The 23,356-nt window shown below is 44.1% G+C and overlaps 1 protein-coding gene across 11 annotated transcripts in view; it reads right to left on the bottom strand.

Moving 5' to 3' along the window:
* Positions 1–23,356, bottom strand: part of rab3gap1 (RAB3 GTPase activating protein subunit 1) — a 61,471-nt gene that overhangs the window by 17,834 nt on the left and 20,281 nt on the right. For 8 of the 11 annotated variants that reach the window (XM_080305696.1, XM_080305697.1, XM_080305703.1 and 5 more), the window contains 16 exons: positions 22,109–22,164; positions 21,198–21,276; positions 20,970–21,102; positions 19,921–19,999; positions 18,697–18,816; positions 15,405–15,570; positions 14,312–14,411; positions 12,039–12,120; positions 11,786–11,854; positions 10,759–10,832; positions 9,952–10,044; positions 9,639–9,811; positions 8,942–9,043; positions 8,592–8,764; positions 956–1,010; positions 329–664 (listed from right to left, as the gene is read on the bottom strand). In XM_080305696.1, coding sequence (XP_080161822.1) covers positions 329–664; positions 956–1,010; positions 8,592–8,764; positions 8,942–9,043; positions 9,639–9,811; positions 9,952–10,044; positions 10,759–10,832; positions 11,786–11,854; positions 12,039–12,120; positions 14,312–14,411; positions 15,405–15,570; positions 18,697–18,816; positions 19,921–19,999; positions 20,970–21,102; positions 21,198–21,276; positions 22,109–22,164 — 1,890 coding nt within the window. Of the gene's footprint in view, positions 1–328; positions 665–955; positions 1,011–8,591; positions 8,765–8,941; positions 9,044–9,638; positions 9,812–9,951; positions 10,045–10,758; positions 10,833–11,785; positions 11,855–12,038; positions 12,121–14,311; positions 14,412–15,404; positions 15,571–18,696; positions 18,817–19,920; positions 20,000–20,969; positions 21,103–21,197; positions 21,277–22,108; positions 22,165–22,254; positions 22,358–23,356 lie in introns of those variants that run through there. The other 3 variants (XM_080305701.1, XM_080305707.1, XM_080305702.1) reach the window with 1 other exon arrangement.

Below are 23,356 nucleotides of genomic sequence, written 5' to 3'. Positions count from 1 at the left end.
GGCAACCAACAAATAAAGCTTATCCTTATCGTGGAAGTTCTCCAGAGGCTGAACTAATCATCTAATTCTAATAGGTGTGTTGACACAGGGTGAGATCTGCAGGACGCCGGCCCTCGAGGCCTGGAGTTGCCCACCCCTGGGTTAAATGTTTGTCTGTCTCTCTGTGTTCGCCCTGCGACTGGCGACCTGTCCAGGGTGAACCCCGCCTCTCGCCCTATGGTATGGGATAGGCTCCACCCCATGTGACCCGACTATTATTTTCAACATGCTGTATTTGGAATAAATAACAGCATATGATGTGTTTGCACAGTGAGGCAGTGACTCTGACCTGTGTGACGGGAACATAGAGAGGCTCTGCAGAGTTGAGCAGAGTCATGTTGTTGTAGGGGTGCAGCCTGCCCTCAGCTCTGCCCTCAGCTTGTGTCGCCTCAGTCTCGCCCTGGTCACTCAGGCACTCGAAGAATTCCTCCTCGCTGTCACTCCACGAGTCCCAGGATTTTCCTTGAGACATCTCTCTTGTTGAACTGGAAGCACTGGTTGCACACTCTGGTCCTTGGCGGCTCTTCTGGCAGGCACCTGAGACCCTGTGTTCCTTTTCTTTCCCCTCGGGTACCTTGTGAGATTCATCTCTGGCCTTCTTCCTTTCGATACAACAATTCAGCATCTGTCCAGGAACAAAAACTCTTTTCACACATGGAAACATAACACTGCTACTTGTGTTCAACAGACAACACGACATAAACAGGTGTTTGGGAGTTTGAAGATGCTGTATCACACTGAGCATCAGCTCTCAGAATTCATTTTTCTCTTTATCACCTAAACATCGTTCCAATTATCAAAGTTAACACAACACTTTTGATAAACCACTGGAATTAAAGTTGCAAGTCTACAAATGTGCATGATGTTGTTTTTTGTCTTTTAAATCGTTCAATTAGTCCTTGCACTGTGTGGCTACCTGGAACTTCTGATGCAAAAGACAACAGCGAAGATCAGGAGCTCCACCTGCCAGCCTGCAGATTAGGAAGCACAGAGATGGATATGAGTGAACACCAGTGTGTTAACAGAGAAACAAATACTGCTTAAACAATTTCAAGCAAAGTTTTAGTTAGAGCACGGCACAAACACTGCAGGGGCTTTTGTACCTGGTATTATGTACTTGGAGTTGGATTTTTACATTTTGGTCATTTGTCTGTTATTAGAGACGGACGGAGATCCAACATGACTGACAACAACACCAAAGCCCGATTCTAAAGTGTCAGCTCAGCTGGTCAGCTGAAGCTGGACAAAGTACAGACATCCAGCATTTGACTTTATTTATATGGCACAGGATAAGAACCACAGAGTGCTTCACAATAATATGAAACAGCACAAATCTAGTTCAAAGCCAGGCTAAATAAATGAGTCTCAAGCTGCTGTTTATAAAAATACAGTGGGGCAAAGAAGTGTTTAGTCAGCCACCGATTGTGCAAGTTCCCCCACCTAAAATGATGACAGAGGTCAGTAATTTGCACCAGAGGTACACTTCAACTGTGAGAGACAGAATGTGAAAAAAAAAATCCATGAATCCACATGGTAGGATTTGTAAAGAATTTATTGGTAAATCAGGGTGGAAAATAAGTATTTGGTCAATAACAAAAATACAACTCAATACTTTGTAACATAACCTTTGTTGGCAATAACAGAGGTCAAACGATTACTATAGGTCTTTACCAGGTTTGCACACACAGTAGCTGGTATTTTGGCCCATTCCTCCATGCAGATCTTCTCGAGAGCAGTGATGTTTTGGGGCTGTCGCCGAGCAACACGGACTTTCAACTCCCGCCACAGATTTTCTATGGGGTTGAGGTCTGGAGACTGGTTAGGCCACTCCAGGACTTTCAAATGCTTCTTACGGAGCCACTCCTTTGTTGCCCGGGCGGTGTGTTTTGGATCATTGTCATGTTGGAAGACCCAGCCTCGTTTCATCTTCAAAGTTCTCACTGATGGAAGGAGGTTTTGGCTCAAAATCTCACGATACATGGCCCCATTCATTCTGTCCTTAACACGGATCAGTCGTCCTGTCCCCTTGGCAGGAAAACAGCCCCATAGCATGATGTTTCCACCCCCATGCTTCACAGTAGGTATGGTGTTCTTGGGATGCAACTCAGTATTCTTCTTCCTCCAAACACGACGAGTTGAGTTTATACCAAAAAGTTCTACTTTGGTTTCATCTGACCACATGACATTCTCCCAATCCTCTGCTGTATCATCCATGTGCTCTCTGGCAAACTTCAGACGGGCCTGGACATGCACTGGCTTCAGCAGCGGAACACGTCTGGCACTGCGGGATTTGATTCCCTGCCGTTGTAGTGTGTTACTGATGCTGACCTTTGTTACTTTGGTCCCAGCTCTCTGCAGGTCATTCACCAGGTCCCCCCGTGTGGTTCTGGGATCTTTGCTCACCGTTCTCATGATCATTTTGACCCCACGGGATGAGATCTTGCGTGGAGCCCCAGATGGAGGGAGATTATCAGTGGTCTTGTATGTCTTCCATTTTCTGATGATTGCTCCCACAGTTGATTTTTTCACACCAAGCTGCTTGCCTATTGTAGATTCACTCTTCCCAGTCTGGTGCAGGTCTACAATACTTTTCCTGGTGTCCTTCGAAAGCTCTTTGGTCTTGGCCATGGCGGAGTTTGGAGTCTGACTGTTTGAGGCTGTGGACAGGTGTCTTTTATACAGATGATGAGTTCAAACAGGTGCCATTCATACAGGTAACGAGTGGGGGACAGAAAAGCTTCTTACAGAAGACGTTACAGGTCTGTGAGAGCCAGAGATTTTCCTTGTTTGAGGTGACCAAATACTTATTTTCCACCCTGATTTACCAATAAATTCTTTACAAATCCTACCATGTGGATTCATGGATTTTTTTTTCACATTCTGTCTCTCACAGTTGAAGTGTACCTCTGGTGCAAATTACTGACCTCTGTCATCATTTTAGGTGGGGGAACTTGCACAATCGGTGGCTGACTAAATACTTTTTTGCCCCACTGTAAATGCAATCAAGGCAACATAATGATGGAGGCAAAGCACTCCACAGCCTGGGGGCCCCCGCTCTGACAAATCCATCTCCTCTGGTCTCAAAATGTGTTTCCACAAATGTTTGCAAATAGGTTCTGCTCTTCCATGAACTCCATTGAGATCCCGACTGAAATCGGCTGATGCCAATATCTGCTGAGTGTTGGCCACGAATAAAGCAGCAATAACAGAGTTCAACGAGAACAACAACTTTTCATTATCACTTATTCTTCACTCTCTCCACAGCTGATGGACCAACAGCAGCACACAGAGGACAGTGGTACCAGATACTTTGTATGCCGTCACCATCTGACAGCAGGCAGAGGAGCTGCAGGGCTGAAAATATATCCTCAACCTCAGGTTCAACTAACGAACTGACCCAGTCACAGACTTCCAGGGAGGCTTTGGAGTATCATTCCCAAGTTCAAGCACAGCCCCTAGTCCCACTTCTTAGAAAGGGAAACCGCTACTGTAGTCTGCTTATCCCGAGGTGGGAAACCAGGACAGTCCAACAACATCCACAGACTCAGTGGGACTCGCACCTCCAGCCCAGGAGTCCTGCCACCAAAGAGTCATGTAACTCGTCACAGACCTCGCCAATTAATATCAAATCAAATATCAGCTGGTTCAGTCCCAACTGATGGTCTCATTATTCAGGTTTCACACAAGAAACGTCTCATGATGGGTAAAAACAACGAGCTCTCTCAAGACCTTTGCAAAACATGCTGGTGGCAGTGGTCACAGTAGAACTACTGAAGGTTCCAGCGCACTTTTGGTAAAGTGGAAAGAATATTATTTCACCATAAATGGGCCACGACCAGGTGCTTCCCACAAGATTTCACACAGACCAGTGAAAAGAATTATCAGAAGAGTCAAGGCCCAGTTATGAAGAGCCACAGAAAGGCCTGGAATCAGCAGGTACGACTGCTTCAAAGAAAACAATATGTGTGCAAGAGCCACAGAAAAAAAGAGAAGCGTGAAGTGTGTTTAAAGTTTGCTGAACAAGTCTGTGAAACGCTGGCAGAATATTATCATCTGCATTCATAAAGTATCCACAGGCGTCTTTGCCTGCTCTCCTGTACACTCATGAGTTCACACCTACCTGCCCCTCTAACACCATCGTTACATTTGCTGATGATGCGACAATCATCAGTGGAGAAGACGGCGAACAGGCAGGAGGTTAAAAACCTGACAGGCTGCTGCAATGAACACAACCGTCTGCTCAGCGCCATCAAAACTAAGGAGATGTGACCTCAGCAGAGGGAAACACGTTCCTCTCCACATCAAGCAGACTGTGTTCAGCGAGTGTCCTCGTTCCTGGGGACTCACGTAGCTGAGGACCTCTCATGGTCCAAAGTCAAAGACTCCACCTCAGGATGCTGAGGAGGAGGAGGAACCATCTGGAGAAGAAAGTCTTGGTGGCTTTTTTACCACAGCACCATAGTGTGTCCCCACCTACTGCTAACAGCTTGGTATGCTAACTGCTCAGTGGGTCATTAAGACAGCACAGAAGAATAGTGCCTGTCCCTTTCCTTCCCTGGAGGACATGGTCAGCACTCGCTGTCTCAGGAGAGCCAATCAAATCTCATCTCATCCTGGACAGCACCTGTTCAAGAAACAGGACAGCCAGGCTAAGAAAACAGCTTTTCCCCTGGACCATCGATCACTGAACACTAAGCTCAGTGAACGGACCGAGTGAGCCTCCCTCCTACCTGAGACACTCCTGTGTAACATTCAGTATAATGTTCACTAATGCTGCCAAATGTAAGCTTACATCTAATACAAAACACCAGCATAACACGGGACAATTACACCCTCCCTCCATGGCTGCTGCCATCCAACCAGTGCAATACTCCCCTGGTTAAATGGTAAATGGACTGGTTCTTATATAGCGCTTTTCTACTCTTCTGAGCACTCAAAGCGCTTTACACAACTTGTGCATTCACCCATTCGCACAAGCACATTTTTCTAGGTGCTTTCTAAGTAACATTCTCTCTCACACACACACACTCCAATGAATGCATCGGCGAGCAATTTGGGGTTAGTATCTTGCCCAAGGATATTTGGCATGCAGACTGGGGGAAGCCAGGAATTGAACCACCAACCTTCCGATCAGTAGACGACCCGCTCTACCGCCTGAGCTGCAGCCACCCTATTTTATTGCTATTTTATTCAGTTTGACGAATGAATGATGAGTGTAAGCAGGTAAGAATGTATGTAAGCTCTGCTCCAGTGTAATGCATAGGTACAACAATACGCTTTAACTTTAACATAGTTTGGTCACATAATTCAATTCAATTCAATAAAACTTTATTGATCCTGAAGGCTGACCCCGATGGAAATTGGGTTAAGGCTGCCGACCTTTGCCAGCGCCATCTTACCCTTCTGACCATACATACATGACACAAACATCACATGGGGAAGACAGGTCAGAGAGGTGTAACAATGGAAAATGCACCACATGAGGAAAGATAAGGAGAAAAAAATAACTCCCCCCAGACTGAGCTCCAACAGGGAGATCAGTTTGAGAACAGAAAAAACACCTCTGCAAATGAAAACACTCTTAATACACGAAAGAAACACATGACAAGCAACAGGGATGGGTAAAGGGTGAGAGACAGCCAGTGTAGACAGTACATCCGGGCCTGCGTGCGCTGGTCTCCTTGATCCACCGTCAGCATCGGAGGGGAATAAGCGTCGAAGGCGTTTGGAGGGGGGAGGAGTGTACATCTGCATGTGTATATATGTCTGTGTAAGCGTGTGCGTGTCCAGAGTTCAGCTGAGACAGTGTCCTCCTCCCTGCCAGGCTAAGTAAACAGTCTTCCAGCCAACCCAGGTGGCCTTGCATGGAGTGGGAAGAACAGTCTAAACACAGTCGTTATCAGGGAGTTGTTGTTCGGCCCCAGCCTTGAGCCCACAGCTGGGGCCGAAGGGGTATCCGCATAAGTGATGGAGGTTTTTACTTTAGTGCGAACAGCTCATATGAATTTCAAAGCTGTTCTAACACTCCGACACTGGTCTCTCAATCTCCCATTGGAGAGCCGTGAGCTTCTCCATGATGTTATCAAACTTGCGCTCCGTGATGTTGTCATTCTTGTGCTCAGAGAGCCGATTCTGAGAACTCACGACTGTTAACTCAAAAGACACGACGTCGTAGTCTCACTCCAAGTGCTTTATTTGTTACGCCATTTTTCTCCACACCAACAACAACCCTTCGCAGGCAACAGTACTCTCGCAATATAACAGAAAATAACAAGTTAACAACGACCGCAGTGAGCTTCTCCAAGATGTGATCCAATTTGCACTCAGAAGTCTTATTCTGAGTATTCACAGCAGCCGTAAGCCTCTCCAAGATCTTATCCATGCTGCACTCAATGAGCTCATTTTGAGAAACTCACGCCTCTTCCCATCGTTTGAATCCCAGCGGGCAGCCTTGTGGGGGTTTGAACAGCTGGTTCCGCTTTCTTAATTCTTCGATAAGTCAGGGCCAAGCCAGCTCCGATCAGCCAGAACCCTGTTACCATGGTTCCGAATAGGTAGATATCTTCAGCACTCAGGCTCACCCGAGCCCAAACTTCTCGTTGAGAAAGGGGTGTCAATTGCATTTAGGGACCAGTTGATCCAATCCATAATTCCTCTTTTAGGTTTTAGAGAACAGACTGTGAGAGAGTGTTCCAGGGAAAAGTAATACAAAAAACACGAGACTAGACAAGGACATAAGAAGCTAAGCAGGGAAGCTAAGGGAGAGGAGGAGAGGAGAAAAGTGCGACCACCTTTGTTAAGAGCAAAACTCTTTGAATGCTGTAAACACACCGTGTTTGGGTGGCTTCATCCCAAAAACACCACAGCAACACTGAAGTCTGGAGGTGGGAGCATTATGATTTTGATGTTCCCAAAAAAATGTGTGATTGCTTAGAAAAGTTATGCATAAAAACTTTATAACAAGCTGCAAAAGGGACTGAGACATTAAATATAACTCCAGGAAGGATGAATGGAGACATTGTTGATTAAAATCTGCTGCCATCTACCAGGATGATGAAGATGAAACAAGGATGGATGTTTCAGCAAGACCATGATCTCAAACACAGCCAATGGAAACTGTTGGTTTCAGAGGAATCAAGTAAAGCTGCTGGAACGGCCCAGCCAATCACCTGAGCCGAATCTGTGGGAAGGATCCACGGAGCATTCGGGATTTAGAGACCGTTTGTGTGGTGAGTGGGTCAAAGTCATGAGCAATGATGGGACTGGTTTCTCCATACAGAAGCTGCCATGAACTGTCATCACCAACATTTGTATAAAGTAATAAATAAATGTCTGTGTGTTTAATGTCCCTGTGTTACCGACATCTGGTGATAATTTCACATCAAAGCACCTTTAGAAATATATTTGCTTAGAGAACTGCTGACGTGTTCAATACATATTTTAAGGATGGGTATCGATAAGATTTTCACGATTCCGATTCCATTTTCGATTCTGTTTAACGATTCGATTCTTTATCGATTCTTTTTAAAAAAGGAGAACACTAAGGTCGATTAGCTTAGAACTTTGTTTTATATCTTCTCTTTGAACAAGATAGAAATTTAGGAGTAACATGGCCTTACAAACCCAACAGTGAGATCTTAAGAGATCCAGCCTACGGCTCTTCAATGGGGTGTCCCAGGGTCCCCAGGAAAAAAAATTGTAAATGTTCTTCTGTAGCAATAACAAAGTATAACATAAATTATTCTGTAGCAATTACACAAGAATATCCAGTAATGTCCCTGCCTACAATTAAACACATTCACTTACCGAAAATCGGGGGCATCTGCTGTGGCAAATGGGTACAAGCCTTTTACCACAAACTTAGTCACTGCTCGGTGACATTCGTCTATCCTGGCCTGAAAGGAGACGCTGCCGGTAGACTGCAGCGAGAGCTGCCAGCATCTGAGCCAGACTCTGTCTGTCTCATCATGGTCACTAAATGCACAGTAATGGCAGGTTTTGAAATAAGGCAGATCGCGCTAACATAATATGCACTGTTAGTTGATTATTTACCTGCCGCATTAACGGGAGAGGACGTGCAAACGTTACCGCTGCTGCTGGGTTGAGATTCACGAGTCCGGAGCGGAATTAAAAACACGACATTCATTTAAGGTCATCGCGTGTTTTGTAAGCAAATGCTTTTGCATATTCGTAGTGTTTCCTCCCTTAAATGAAATATCTACTTTGCAAGTATTGCAAGTTGTCTTGTTGTCATCCGTTCTCGTAAAGTCTAACCAAACTTTTGAGCGTTTGAGCCGCTTACGCGCCGTGTTTCCTGCCAGGTAAATGACGCTCCGCAACGTGATGACGTCATTCGGGGCGACTGGAATCGATAAGGGAATCGTTTGCAAAAATGACAAACACTTCCAAGGAATTGAAACAGTGGGAACCGGTTCTCAACAAGAACCGGTTTTCGATACCCATCCCTACTTATTTTACCTGCTATAAAATGAAAATGTTAATATGTGTGACATCTTTAAAATCAAAGCAGCACGAGCCTGTGAGGTACCCACCCACAAATAAGATGGTTATTTTCCCACCGGTAACGCAACTCAAGGACAAACTCCTGCCAGAGGTGTCCAACAGCCCGCAGCCCACCGTAGTAATAGTTGACCAGACACACACACAGAGCCAGACGGTAGGTCAGACTGTCACTGGGGGCCGACTTCAGCTGGTGGAAAAGGTTCTACAACGAGGGAAAAGACCAGCATGAAATCAAACAGCAGGACACCAAATTTAATACATTCTAATAAAAATCCTGACAAAGTACTGACAGCACTGTGCCTGTCTTCACTCTGAAACTTATATTGGACCTGACCTGAGTGTAACCTTGAGTGTGCGAGTGGTGAAGAGGCAAACATACATAATCAGAGGTTTTCTCTTGCTCCGATGTCCCACTGGAGTTGGACAGCTGAGTGTTATTCTTACAGTCAGACTTCTCCACAGCAGCATCTGGAAACAGATACTGAGACACAAACACAAATAAGTAAGTCTGTCATTTAGAAACTCTGTTGTTTTCTAGATGTTAGAAGAATTAAACAAGTGCAGCTCACGTAGTCATCACTTCATGATAAAACACAGGATGCTGATCGCTCAGTGGCAAAAGCAGGATGTGACCAGAAGTAGACAATAAAAATAAGAACGCTGCCTGATATCCTGTTTAAGATGACGCTCTTGTGCTTTACTGAGCTGCTGTCAGATGGGATCAATATCTGTGGCCAGCACTCTAAGACATAAATGCAATTACGGCTGTAGTTTTAAGATTCAAGGCTGTCTTAGCTCGAGCTGCTGAGTGTGACGGGCTCAACAGTGACCAGGAAGGAAAAACTGTTTGTGAAAAGAAGCAGAGGAGCCACATCAGTACGAGTCAAACTACCACACGCTCCGAGGTCTCTGCTGCTCTGAATATCACGCTCACCGTCTCCTAACACGGGATCCACACCTCTTCTGTCAGAATCAGTTTCCTCATAAAATGAGCTGAAACCATTAAAACTCAGTCAAGTATTAGTCAACTCCGACTAGTTAATGCCTTTTAAACAGGTTACATGATTAACTCTTACCAGAAGGACAGAATTGAGTATCTCGGTGTTAAGGGGCGACTCATCGATGCGTCGATGGCGGCGAATGTGCTTCCGGGCACTGTGCACCATGTTGGAGACAGACAGTTTGGAAATGGGCACAGTTGCTGCTGGCTCGGTCAGCTTGGACAAAGCAGAGCTGATATCACTGTTTTCTACAGACGACAAACACATCCAAGAGTTTCTGTTCAATTGCTGAGGCCCGGGTCAGCACAGATGCCCAGATCTCCCAGTAAGCTACGCACGTTTCCAGAATGCAGTATGGTCACTCAACAAGTAAAGCCAGGAACCTGACCTTTGCCCTCATCTTCAGCGTATCCTCTTCCAGGAATCTCCTCTGTAGACTCAGTCCTACAGCAGAGTTTAAAGAGCTCTGTCACAGCCTCACCTACAGGGAACACAAACAGTTACTGACCTGATATTTTCTTATTCAAACTTTTCATGAAGCACACGCTTCAGCACAGCGAAGCAGGACAACATCTGTGTAACATTTTCTAAATCATGGACGTGGCAACAAAAGAAAAGTCCACTTTACATCACATGTAAAGTGCTTGGGGCTGTCATGAGAGGCGGGGCACACCCTGGACAGGTCGCCAGTCTGTCGCAGGGCAAACACAGAGACAGACATTCACACCGTGGGAAATTTAGGGCCCCAATGAACCTGTCCCCACTAACTGCATGACTTTGGACTGTGGGAGGAAGTAGGAGGCCCACACATAGAACAATGAGGAAAAAAAGACACTTTATTTGTCCTTCACTATGTTCTTTCTATCGGTAGCTTGATTACATCCGTCTTATCTGCTGCGTATCATTTGATGCATGAATTTTAGCTTAGAAATAGTTTCCTCTGTGCTGTTCGGACAAAAAACAAAGCCATAAAAAGTCTTCACACATCACACAACAATGTGTATGTTTGTAATGGATCCAAGTGTATTAGCAACCAGAAAAATACAACATTAAGGTCAGTGCACTTAATGCACTGACCTTAATGTTGTATGTAGCGGTGTGTTTGAAATCTGTACTGACTAGTAAAACCTCTGTGGTCTGCCCCAAAGCATCATGGTCTCTGTCCCTGAGTGTCCCACTGATCAGTTTAACTTACCCAGTAAACACTGAGGATTTTCAGCCGTCCTGACTCGAACTGACCAGTGAGGAGCTTGAAGAGGGTCGAGGTCACTGTTGGGTGATAAACAGAGTAAACAGTAGAGGAGAGTTTCTGATACACTTTTAGTTAAAGGGTTTTTATAAGTAATGAGTCATGTTTGATTACATGTGACGTAGTCCTTCACCAGTAATCAAGATAATTACACATGTAAGCATTTCCTTATGTCACACTCAGTTTGTCCCTTCATGCTTGTTAGACCTGTGCCAGCTCTGTTTGGGCCTTACAATCAAACCCATGTACGTTTACCCTTTTAATAAACTGCTCCACCCATTTCCTACTTTACGAGTGAAATATGAAGCAATGCAGTGTGTACACGGATGCAACACTCAGTGCTCAGCGCAGCGTTTTGTGTGCTATAGTGCAAGTGAACAGCTCACTCCCATCAAAGCTTTTCCATTGGATCGTTAACACAAACACCAAATGTCAGGAGGACATGCGCCTCAAACTGGAGTTGTCTTTCTAGCCCGGGTACCTCATCACTCAGTGTGGTGCACTTTAGCCCACGCTAGCATCAGCTGTGGTCACTGGCTGATTAGTGCTGGTTTCTATGGGCTCAGATTGTGGTCATTTGTACTTGTAAATCAAATGTGTAGTTGTGAGCTTTGTAACCTTGTAAGCCAGAATATCTGAAGATTTCATGTTTGTGCATCTACAGATGAGAATTTGTGTGTTTGTAAAAAATATTTACACGAGTTACAATTTTTTTTTGTTAAGGTCGTCTTACAGACACAAAGCAACAAACTGTGTGTAAAACTCTGCGCTCAGGTTCCCTAGCAGTGTGTGAGTTTGAACTCACAAGTACAAAATATTTATGACCACAATTTGAGCCCATCGGTTTCCTCGTGGCTCAGCTGGTGACGCAGTTGCAGTGAGGCTGAGTGTTGCGAGGTAACAAAACGAACTAGCTGGTATATTGCAGCTGCTCTTAGTACAGTACACCAGAACACTGCACACACAGCCTTACCTGTACACGTCATTATCCACAACTATGCCTTCAGTAAGATGAGGCCAGGTTGTTGCGAGATGAAGTTCACTACAAAAGTGAAAAACAGAAACACAGTAACAGCAAACAAAGTAAGTCTTCCTCAGACCCACAGATAAGGATGATGATGAAGAGGCTCCAAGACCACGTGATAAGCAACAAAGCCGTCACACCGACTGCTCAGTGTGCAGAAAACATGTGACTGTAATTTTTAGAAAGTATCATCAGTTTTTACCTTATTGGCTCCTCACAGGCACCGAATGGAAACTTCCCAAACTCCACCCCCCCCACCTCGCCACCAAGGAGCGCATCAAAATCTGCCAGAAAAAACACAAAAAACTGAATAATCGTCCAAACAGCAGAGCAGGCAGTCTGTCACCAGAGCCCACCCAGGGCGTCCTCACAGTCAGGGAGTTCAGTAACACAACCAACCTCTGTTTATGACACACACACACACGTAAAACATATTGAACGCATCACCAATTGTCTACATATATTTCTAAAGGTGATGTTCACATGAAATTCTCACTAGATGTTGGTAACAACCCATCCAATCCACACATGCAGAGAAACAACTTTAAATCAAACAATATAACAAATAAACTCGATGTATTGTGAGTCTTTCTACATACGATGGTGAAAATTCAAAATCCTGCTCCTCACATACAAGGTCTTAAATAAGGCTTTGCCAACTTCAGGCCTCGAGGGCTGGTGTCCTGCAGGTTTTAGATCTCACCCTGGGTCTACACACCTGAATCAAAGGATTAGTTCATTACCAGGCCTCTGGAGAACTTCAAGACATGTTGAGGAGGTGATTTAGCCGTTTAAATCATCTGTGTTGGATCAAGGACACATCTAAAACCTGCAGGACACCGGCCCTCGAGGCCTGGAGTTCGATGCCTGTGTCTTAAATAATCAGGCCCCATCTTATCTTAATGACCTTGTAGTACCATATCACCCTATTAGAGCACTTCGCTCTCGCTCTGCAGGCCTACTTGTTGTTCCTAGAGTATTTAAAAGTAGAATGGGAGGCAGAGCCTTCAGTTTTCAGGCCCCTCTTCTGTGGAACCAGCTTCCAGTTTGGATTCAGGAGACAGACACTATCTCTACTTTCAAGATTAGGCTTCAAACTTTCCTTTTTGCTAAAGCATATAGTTAGGGCTGGACCAGGTGACCCTGAATCCTCCCTTAGTTATGCTGCAATAGACGTAGACTGCCGGGGGATTCCCATGATGCACTGGGTGTTTCTTCTTCACTCACTATGTATTAATAGACCTCTCTGCATTGAATCATATTTGTTATTAATCTCTGTCTCTCTTCCACAGCAGGTCTTTATCCTGTCTTCCTTCTCTCACCCCAACCAATCACAGCAGATGGCCCCGCCCCTCCCTGAGCCTGGTTCTGCTGGAGGTTTCTTCCTGTTAAAAGGGAGTTTTTCCTTCCCACTGTCGCCAAAGTGCTTGCTGATCGGGGGTCATATGATTGTTGGGTTTTTCTCTGTATCTATTATTGTACGATACTGTGCAATATAAAGCACCTTGAGGCGACTGTTGTGATTTGGTGCTGTATAAATAAAATGGAATTGAACAGGTAAAAATATGGCGACATCAGGAGTTTCAGACGGTGAGAGAATGAATCTCGCTGCAAAAATAACGATGTTTTAAACCCTGCATGTCAACGTCTCCCTGCACACCAAGCAAACATTAAATAAACTGTTTTATAGTCACTGTCTCGACTTGTTTCTGTAATTTGATGTCATCCATTTTTTTTTATTTTTGTCATTTTTATAGGAACAACAGGGCAGCTTTTTCATTTCAGTCGTTTTATTTTGACTCATGATTCTTTTCTTGACGTCGTTTTTTGTTGCTGTGATCTTTTGATGTTAAAGTCTAGTGTTGACCACAGAAAGAGACTTACTGTGATTATACTGTAATCTGTGAAAATCCTCTGTGTGCAGCTGATGGTTAAAAGAAAACATTTCAGTTCATTCAGATCATTTTTATGTTGACAATAGAAAACCATCCTGAATGGTCGGTTTGAATAAGTGCAAATTTATATGGTTTCACACAAGAAGCGTCTCATGATGGGTAAAACCAACAAGCTCTCTCAAGACCTTTGCACACTTAAGACTGATGGCATCGGCTACAGAAGAATTTCTAAGTTACTGAAGGTTCCAGTGAGCACTGTTGGGGCCATAAACCTGGCGTTGCCCCTGCAGGGTTTTTATTTATTTACGATAAACCAGCCACGACCAAGCGCTCCCCACACGATTTCAGACAGACGAGTGAAAAGACTTATCAGAAGAACGACCTGGAACCAGCAGGTACAATCGTTCCACAGGAAACAACAACATGACCTGCATCACACACACGCCTCCTAAAAGCCACTGGCAGGGTTTCTGGATGTCAGCCACTTGCTGACATGTATTTAAAAAAATTTAATAATTTCTTAATAATAATATTACATTTTTTTTATTTGTGTATTAATACCATAACATGTACTGCCTACCTGGAGGCTGCTGTGGCCATGAATACTGCTGCCAGTCTTGGAGCACGTAGGTGAAGCGAATGGCGATGTTGACTGGAGGCAGAGGGAACAGGGAACAACCCTGATGACAACAGGAAGACATCAGCTCATGTTTATGGTAACAAGCTGCAGCATTAATCTCTCTGTACAGGCGTGGATTACACCTCGTCATTGTCGGCTGTTTCTGGGAACATACTGAACACATTTAACCCTCATGTGTGGATGATGACAACATCAATCAGGATTTTTATTCTTCTTTAGGAATGAATATAAGATTTTTGAACTTCATTTTTTAAATGTCCACTTAGGTGGACAACATCGGTTTTGACTTATGAAGGGTATGGAGACATCAGTGTGTAGTGTTTCTGTGCAAGTTTACCATCAACACCAACACAAATACAAGAAAACAGCCTTTGAATAGCTGCAGACCACTGTGCATGAAAGGGTTAAACAACGTGATGTCTGGGAATCCATTGTGTTTCCAGGAATAGGAATAAACAAAGTTCAAACAAACTGATCATTAAACCAACATCCACTTCCTAACAGTCTTTATTTTATTCACAAATTAATTTCACAAAAATCCAGAAACCGAATTTACACAGAATTAGACGTCTTCTTCTTCCTCTTCTGTTTTCCCAATGTTCACATAACTAAGCAGTGTGCTGTACTGTTATCAACCTGCTCTTTGACGAACTATTACAAGAATATATTCCTATTATAAGATAAGATGTTTGTGTTATTTTCAAGTTGAATACAGTTTTTGTGTGACTGTCAGAGCACAGCAGGAGGAGGAGGAGGAGGAGGAGAGACTGTACATGAGCAGGAAAAACCAGATGAATAAATGTTTTAGAAAATACATTTACATGCACTTCGTGGATGCTTTTATGATTATTAGTTGCATTTAACAGGATTCACATCGTCCTAAAATGGTCTGGAACAGGATGCTGAGGTGATACTTGTAGAACATGGGTACATGACGCTCTGTGGCTGCACAATTTTAATTTTTCTTTATTAAAAACAAACAAACAACCTTGAAATATGATCCATATAAAGATGTTTGTTCCAGAGCACTTACTATCTTAGATTTGAAGATGTCGAGCAGGCCGGACAGGTGGTTGTACTGCACGGGCGCTCGACGCAGGTGAACGATCTCAAAGTCGGTGCGCACGCCTGGTCCTTTGCACTCTCCGGCATACATCCGCCTCCACTTCTGCTGGATCTGCACAAACATCGGCACCTGACTGAACACAAGATAAACAGCAGAAGGCATTACTAGCAGGATCTCTGGTACACGCCCGACATCCAGCTTCAGTTTCTCTCAACCAGCAACAATCCAGCTAAACTAAACAGTCCGACTGAAACACAGAGCAACAAGCTGCAGAACTGCATTGTACTGGCATGTATGTCAGCACTGTCACTGCACGGACCGCTGAGTGCTACACAGACTGGTTTTAATATGTTGTGTTCATTGGCGTAATCTGGGGCTGCAGCAATTCATCACTTCTAAAAAAAATCCTCCAAACCAATTCTTTGCTGCGATGCAGCGTGCTCTGTAGCACAGACTTGTTCAACGATGTAAACGTGTGTGAGGGATAGGTCAGTAGGTAGAGTGGCTGCCCCGGGATCAGAAGGTTGGGGGTTTGAATCAAGTGAAAAGCTAAGCTGAGGTACCCCTGAGCAAGGTCCCTACACACTCCCCAGGCGCTGCATTGGGTGAATGGGTTAAATGCAGAGTTATTTCGCTACGGCCTACGGGGACTAACACATATACATTATTCAGCCACATTTGTGAGTATAAACAGCCATGCAAACCAAACTTATTTAGGAGCAGCATGTGAATAAAAGGTCTGACAACATTAAGCCCACACATCCCCAGTGTTAAACAAAAACACTGATAACACAGCAGCAGTGATGATGACGCTGCAGTTTGACGTGGAGCTGAAGTTTACACACTGACAGGAGCAAAGAGGCGTTACTGAGACGGTGAGCTCAGGTAAAGTGAAAGAAAACTTCTTTCAGCAGCGCTGCTCTCGTGATCATCATTAAAACCTTTATTCTGAAAGAGCTCGTCCTCCATCACAGCAGGAAAGCTACAGAAGTCAGGCTACATTCAAATATGTTGATGAACTATTCATTTAGTCTGATACCATGTTTACATGTCACAGCCTGCAACCGTCGCATTTTACCTGCAGCAAACAGGGGTGAGTCTAAAGGGGGGGCATGGGGTGGATGAGACCATGTTAATTTAAAGGCTTTTTAACATTTTTCAGATTGATAGTGAAATAATATAAAAAATAAAAGCCAATCTAAATGTAAAACTCTTCTTCCAGTAGAATAACAATAATAATAATAAATTGTATTTATAAAGCGCCCTTCAAGACACCAAAGGACACTGTACAATAGATAAAAACACATAACAGAACACTGACACAATGAAGAGCAATAAAAACAAAAGTAAGAGATAAAATGAACAAACAGTGGATTCACAGTGAACATGCAGATTTGAACAGATGGGTTTTGAGTTGAGATTTGAACTGGGGGAGAACCAGTGTTTCTTATATGTGGGAGCAGAGAGCTCCACAGCCTGGGAGCAGAGCAGGTGAAAGCTCTGCTTCCCATGGTGGTGAGGCGGAAGGGAAGCACAGAAAGCTGGATAGAAGAAGAAGATCGAAGTGAGCGGGCAGAACAGGTAGTGCTGAACAGGTCAGAAAGGTAAGGAGGAGCGAGGTTATGAATGGCCTTGAAGGTGAGCAGAAGTTTGTATATTATCTGGAACTTCACTGGGAGCCAGTGAAGTTCCTGAAGAACAGGTGATGTGCTGGTAGGAGGGGTTCTGGTGATAATGCGAGCAGCAGAGTTCTGAACCAGTTGAAGCTTATGGAGGGATTTATGGGGGAGACCATGCAAAAGAGAATTGCAGTAGTCAATACAGGAGGTAACGAGACTGTGGACAAGAATGGACGAAGACTGGGTGGAGAGAGAAGGACGTAATCTGTTAACGCTGCATACCCCACCTCTCAACTTTAAATCCATGTAGACATTGAGGGTTCTCGGGAGGGGCCGTGCTAACACCTGCTGCTCTCTGGCAGCAGCACCATGCTCTCCCATGTTTTAAATGCACCTTAGAACAACACGCAGCAACACTACACATGAGCGAGAGGAGGGAGGTTTGGGGTCTTCACACACCCCCGTTCTCTGCTGGCCATCGGGGCCTCTTCCTGGGCAAAGGGGGCCCTCGGGCCTGCGGCTCGGTTCACTCTGGCACAGCTGGCTGCCGGCAGAGCCGGTGGGCACGCCACTGCAGCCCCCTCTGGCTTCTGCTCCGTGGCTACTGGGGTGACCCCTCGTCTGGGGCTCTCCTCAGCTCTTCCCAGGAGGGTGGCACGGATGCCCCTCCGGTGGTCCTCCTTGGGCTCTCACACTCTGGGGCCTCTGGATGTCTGGGGCCTGGATCTCCTCCATGCCTGCTTCATGCCCTGGAGAATGGGCTATGGCTCTCTACATCCTCTTGCAGACCGTTACATGGGGAAACCTTTTGAATACAAGCGCGCTGATCCACACAGGTGTGCACACGGGTGTTCACTGTTCATAGACATAAACTACACCTTTATTGGTGCTATTTCCAAGCACATTGTGCGCTGTCTGTCCTGCGTGCTGCACAACAACATTCAATATTTAGTATTTACTGCTGTTTACACTTAGCTAGATTAATGTGATGGTGTTGTGTTTAGTATGTTGCTTTGTTTTTTTTGCTTGTTTTCTATTCTTTTTCTCTCAACAGGTGATCCAGAAGATTTTTTTCTCTTCTTTCTCTTTTTAAGTGCCCTCTCTCACTGTCCCTCTCCCCTTCTGTTTTTCTTTTCCTTCCTCTTTCTTTCTCCCTTTCCTATCCCTCAGTCATGTCTGTCCCGTCTGTAACAACTGAAAATAAAATAAAATAAATAATAACAACAACAAAGGTCGATCAAATGGACCAGTACGGCAATGCCACGATGATCCATTTGGCAAAGTAAATCCATCGGGTCTCCTTGTTGGTCTTCAGACAACAATTCTGACGGCTAAAGAACCAAATGGGACAGGCAAAAAAAAAAATGCTGCATAGATGGAAACAGGCAGAACAGGTGAAATTATTGATGTGAGATTTATAGGAAAGTGAACTGTCTAGGATGACACCAAAGCTCTTAACCTGAGGAGAAGGGAAAACTGTGGCGTTATCGATAGTGAGAGAGAAATGGTTCGCCTTCAAAGGGTGAACCATCACTCCTTCAGTTGCACACTTAAAACTCAAACATGAACACACATCACACCGTCAGGAGGCACTAATGTGCTCACAAAACCTTCCACGCAGTGCGATGACCGTAACTTACCAGCCACTGTTGGCCAGAGAGATGGAGATGGAGCTTAGAAGCAGGTTGCATTTCGACTCACTGATGACGGCCTCACAGTTCGTTCCAGGGCTGATGACCACAAACTCTCGTATGCCAAACCTACCAAGACATACAGCATCACAGCAGACATTTATCCACATAGGATGGAAGAAACATTTGCTTCATTCTGTATGCTGTTAGATCCCTTGGTAACAATAAAGACTATCACTAATCAATGGGATATTATTTTACTATTTCACTCTGAAGAAAAATAAAATATTCAGAAATTGTCTGAATTACCTCTTTGTAGACGCATCTATGATTCTCTGCTTATATTTACGAAGTCTTTCTGGCAACTCAAAGCCAGAAACACTTGCACTTTCTGGACTTGCTCTCTTAAATGAAAGACACACTTAAACTATATGTTCATGTTGCACTTTATGCTATACACTGTATCTAGCTCACATATCCATTTAACCTGTGGGATTATAATATTATTTTATGCCATGTTAGACCCCTAATTAAAGATTGTGAATTATTATGTAGTTTTAGTTTGCATTATTCTCCTGAATTAGACGAAGCTGATAACTATTGCATTTGTTAAACTGATTTGCATTACATTAGACTGCTGATTTATTGTGAATGAATGATATTGTTTTATAATGCATTATACTGCTGAGTTATAAGAAATAGTGTTCGCAGAAAGTCATCGCCTTATTTGTCTGATTAGAAGAGAACAGAACATACTGGAGAGGTTTTCTGCCCCATCTCAGCAGGAGCAGATAAACAGGGAGCCAAGGTCGTAGCTTAGGCGCCGTGTGAGGGAAAGAATGTGAATGTTTAGGCTTTTATGATAAGGTGGGGGCCACTAGAGGCTATAAGAGTTTGATCAATGCTCCACCATTTTGAGATCTGATGCTGTCTGCGTACGGTGTCCATCTCCCACGCGTGTGATCATTAAAATCATCGTTTGACTCAACCCGGCTGGACCAGTGTTGTTATTTTGGTTTTTCCTCTTGTATCCATCCCCAATATTTGAATCCGTAACAAACCTAACATGCACATCTTTGCACTGTGGAGGAAACCTGCGCAGGCACAGTTACAGGATGCATCTCCACACAGATTTGATCCGGGACCTTCTCGCTGTGAGGCGTGCAGATAAATGACTCCACTCCACTTTGAGTGAAGCAGTTTTTTAGCATAAAAAGTAAAGACTAAACTTACCATCTGACCAGGCAGTGGGCTCGTGGAGGGAAATCATTGTTCATACAGAGAAGATCCTGCATTGCCAACGGTATAGCATCTGCCAATAGAAGAACTGTGTCAAAAACATTGTTCATTTTAAACACCATCTGAGGTGCATATGATTATTAAAGTGGGACATCTACCAAAATAACTGTACTGGGTTGACTTTCACAGATGCTCATTTCTGTTGCGGCCACAAGGTGGCAGTAATTTACTGTCCTGTACATCACTGGTGTCTCTAGTGATGTACAGGACAGACCCAGCTGACTTACAGGCCAATCTCCAACCTTCCTTTCATATCAAACATCCTTGAAAGAGTAGTTGTCAAACAGCTAACAGATCATCTGCAGAGGCTTATTTGAAGAGTTTCAGTCAGGTTTCAGAGCTCATCACAGCACAGAAACAGCTTTAGTGAAGGTTACAAATGATCTTCTTATGGCCTCTGACAGTGGACTCATCTCTGTGCTTGTCCTGCTAGACCTCAGTGCAGCGTTCAATTTCAAAGATGGAGCCTTGCTACCCTCCTCAGTGGACGCCCACTGCCATTCACAACCAAATAAGCAAGTATCCAGGTAACATTTCTGCTTTGCCTGCTTTTATTTGTACAAAGAAAAAAGGTGTTTATTCCTTTTTTTAAGCGGATACATCCAAACCTCGTGCTTTTTCCAAGGTTTACTTCATCAGTGTTTCAACAGTGGTGTGGGAGCAGGCTGTGGTACAAGCCAGAGTCAAAGCATGAAAACCAGAGGATGGAGGCCCACAGCTGTGCCCTGGGATGATGTTAATAATAATAATAAATATTTCTGCAAACCTGCAGGATAATAAAAACTAAAGCTACATAATAAAGGGTGTGGAGTCTGGATGTCAGCTTGTCATCGTTCTGATAACAAAATTCTGAAAACGTGACGGTCCTTCCACCACAGCCTGCATGTGCACTGAGCAGGACTGTCCAACACTGTCGACATCATTCACAACAAACAGTCAATGAAAAGCTGATGTTGATAATAGTGCAGACAAAGTGACTCTACCTTCCTCGAGGTTGTCCTTCCCATCATCCTCTTCACACTCTTGTTTCAGAAAGTAGTGGCTTATGTAGAACTTGAAGTCAGCAAAATTAATTTCCTGCGACTTCTCCGCCCAGGTTCCACTGGTGTATTCCCCCTGTGTTCAGATAATGCAGCATCATACGATGAAGGTGAGATACTTCCTTTCTGCATACTTCACACGCATGTAAAGATTTGATGAGTAAAAAATACCTTCTCTGAAGAAACCTTCCGTGCAGTGTTCCCTGTCAGCTTCCAATCATTAAGCACTTCCTCCACTCTGGACACAAAACTTCAGGCAGATGAACAGATTAGCCCAGCATACATGCACAGTGTCTGGTTCATGCTAAATAACCACTGAAACTAATCTTCAGAAATGAATTTCCCTCCAAGCACACTGTGCTTTAAATATTACATCTACAGTAAGCAATGAATATGACTGAATGCAAATGTTAACTGTGATTCGTTAAAGAGGCTGCAGCCATTTGAACTGCCTCTGCACACACGAGCTGCACCAACCAATGGATCAACATATTAGGACATGACAACGCAGTACAAACAACCATTTTAATGAATCAATATCACTTTATTCAAGCTAAAATCGATTTTAATTGGAATATCGATTATGGAAACCCACTCCTAGTTCAAACTTCTGGCTCAAGCCCTAACAAGCAGGTGAGTTCCTTATTGACAAATGTGTCTAATTACAGGTCAGTTCTTGGAAAATGCATTTTATTTAACGCACATTTTGTAATAATACATTTTAGTTGGCTATAGTTTGTTTGGTAATCAATATCCAGAAGATTATTTAAAAATGGCTCACACATATGGCACCAGTCTTCCTATTCATCTACACCGGAAGCACATCTATATCTGTGCAGTGTTATAGTTTTAGTGATGCTGGTGTGCGATATCAGAGTGGTGGTAAATGTATATGCACAGATACACAGCCTCACTCTTTAGCTTGACTATTTGAGGTTAGGTTCGCTGTAATATACAATCATGTTGTTATGTTTAGGCCTGAAGAAATAAATGCAGGTTCGTGTCTCCCGAGGGCGAGCTGTGCGGAACACGTAAAGCTGTGGACTAATCCTAGTTTTCAGAGTAATGACCAGCTGGCTTACCGCTCCCACTCGGACGCAGTGGTGAAGTCGGTGATCTCGAAAACCTCCGACTCGGGCTGCAAAACACAAACGTAAACGTAAAATCAGCTGTCGTATTGTTACAGCGCGCTTAACAACCACACTGACATGTTACAAAACAAACTCACATCGCTATCAGCAGCCATGTTGTTGCCTTTGGCTGCCTGATCGGTTCCGGAAACTAGGATGTTTTTCTACGCATGTGCGAAAAGGTGGTCGCTTCCTCTATAGTTCTTTCACAATAAAAGAAAACAAACAAATTCTAAATTCAGTTAAATTTTATTTGTGTAGCGCCAAATCACAACAACAGTCGTTGTGCAAAACTCATTCAGGCATTTAATGACAGGTTTCAAGATGTGAAGAATATCCAAAAGGAACTGGAGATGTTTGCTACGCCGTTTAATGTGCAACCATCTGTGCCAGACACTTTCCAAGTGGAAATAATTGGGCTGCAAAACAACTACGAGCTCAAAGCTAAGTATAACAGCCTCTCTCTGCTGGACTTTCACAAACTGTACTTTCATGCTGAGGCTTTTCCCATCCTGGCGAGACATGCCCTGAAATTTGCATCTCTGTTTGGGACAACGTACCACTTTGAACAGGTCTTTTCAAAACTGACTCTTGCAAAGAGGCGCTTCCACTCAAGACTAACTGAATCAAACTTGAAAAAGCAGCTTCGAGTGGCATCATCATCATCACTGCCAGCTGACATCAGACACCTCGCCAAAAAGAAACAGTTCCAGCCATCTCATTAGGTGAGTCTGATGAGCAGAAATGCAGCAGTAACACAGCAGCAGCCCAAGCAGAGAAGCCTCCTCCAGCTTGTCCGGGGAACGCCAACCCATTCTCAGACCAGCCAAGAGATGTTAATATAAGCAATTAGCAGGGTGTGTCAAAGAGTGAACAGAACATCGCCGAGTCAGCTGACAGCTCCATAAAACGTGTTTCCTACAGCAGCAAACAGGCTTCAAGAAGTGACAGTAAGGAGAGGTGTCAAGATCTGTGGGCCAGTCGGCCTCTTGTGTAAAGGACACAGTGATGCTGAAGTCATAGAGGCTGTGGTCAGGTCAGTCAGCCCAGGTTTCAGTATTCCTGACATGCCTGAGATAAAAGGACCTCACTCCCCGTTAGTTAAAGGAAATATTGAAAGCTCATCAAAAAACTGCTGACTTAACTCTTTGTGCTTGCATTTGCTCTCAGGAAGGCATCAGTGCAGCACCGTACCAGTGA

This window comes from Astatotilapia calliptera, chromosome 8, assembly GCF_964374335.1.
Source record: "Astatotilapia calliptera chromosome 8, fAstCal68.1, whole genome shotgun sequence".
In the NCBI taxonomy this organism is placed as follows: Eukaryota; Metazoa; Chordata; class Actinopteri; order Cichliformes; family Cichlidae; genus Astatotilapia; species Astatotilapia calliptera.
The sequence above is the reverse complement of the archived record's forward strand: the minus strand, read 5'-3'. Positions and strand labels throughout refer to the sequence as shown.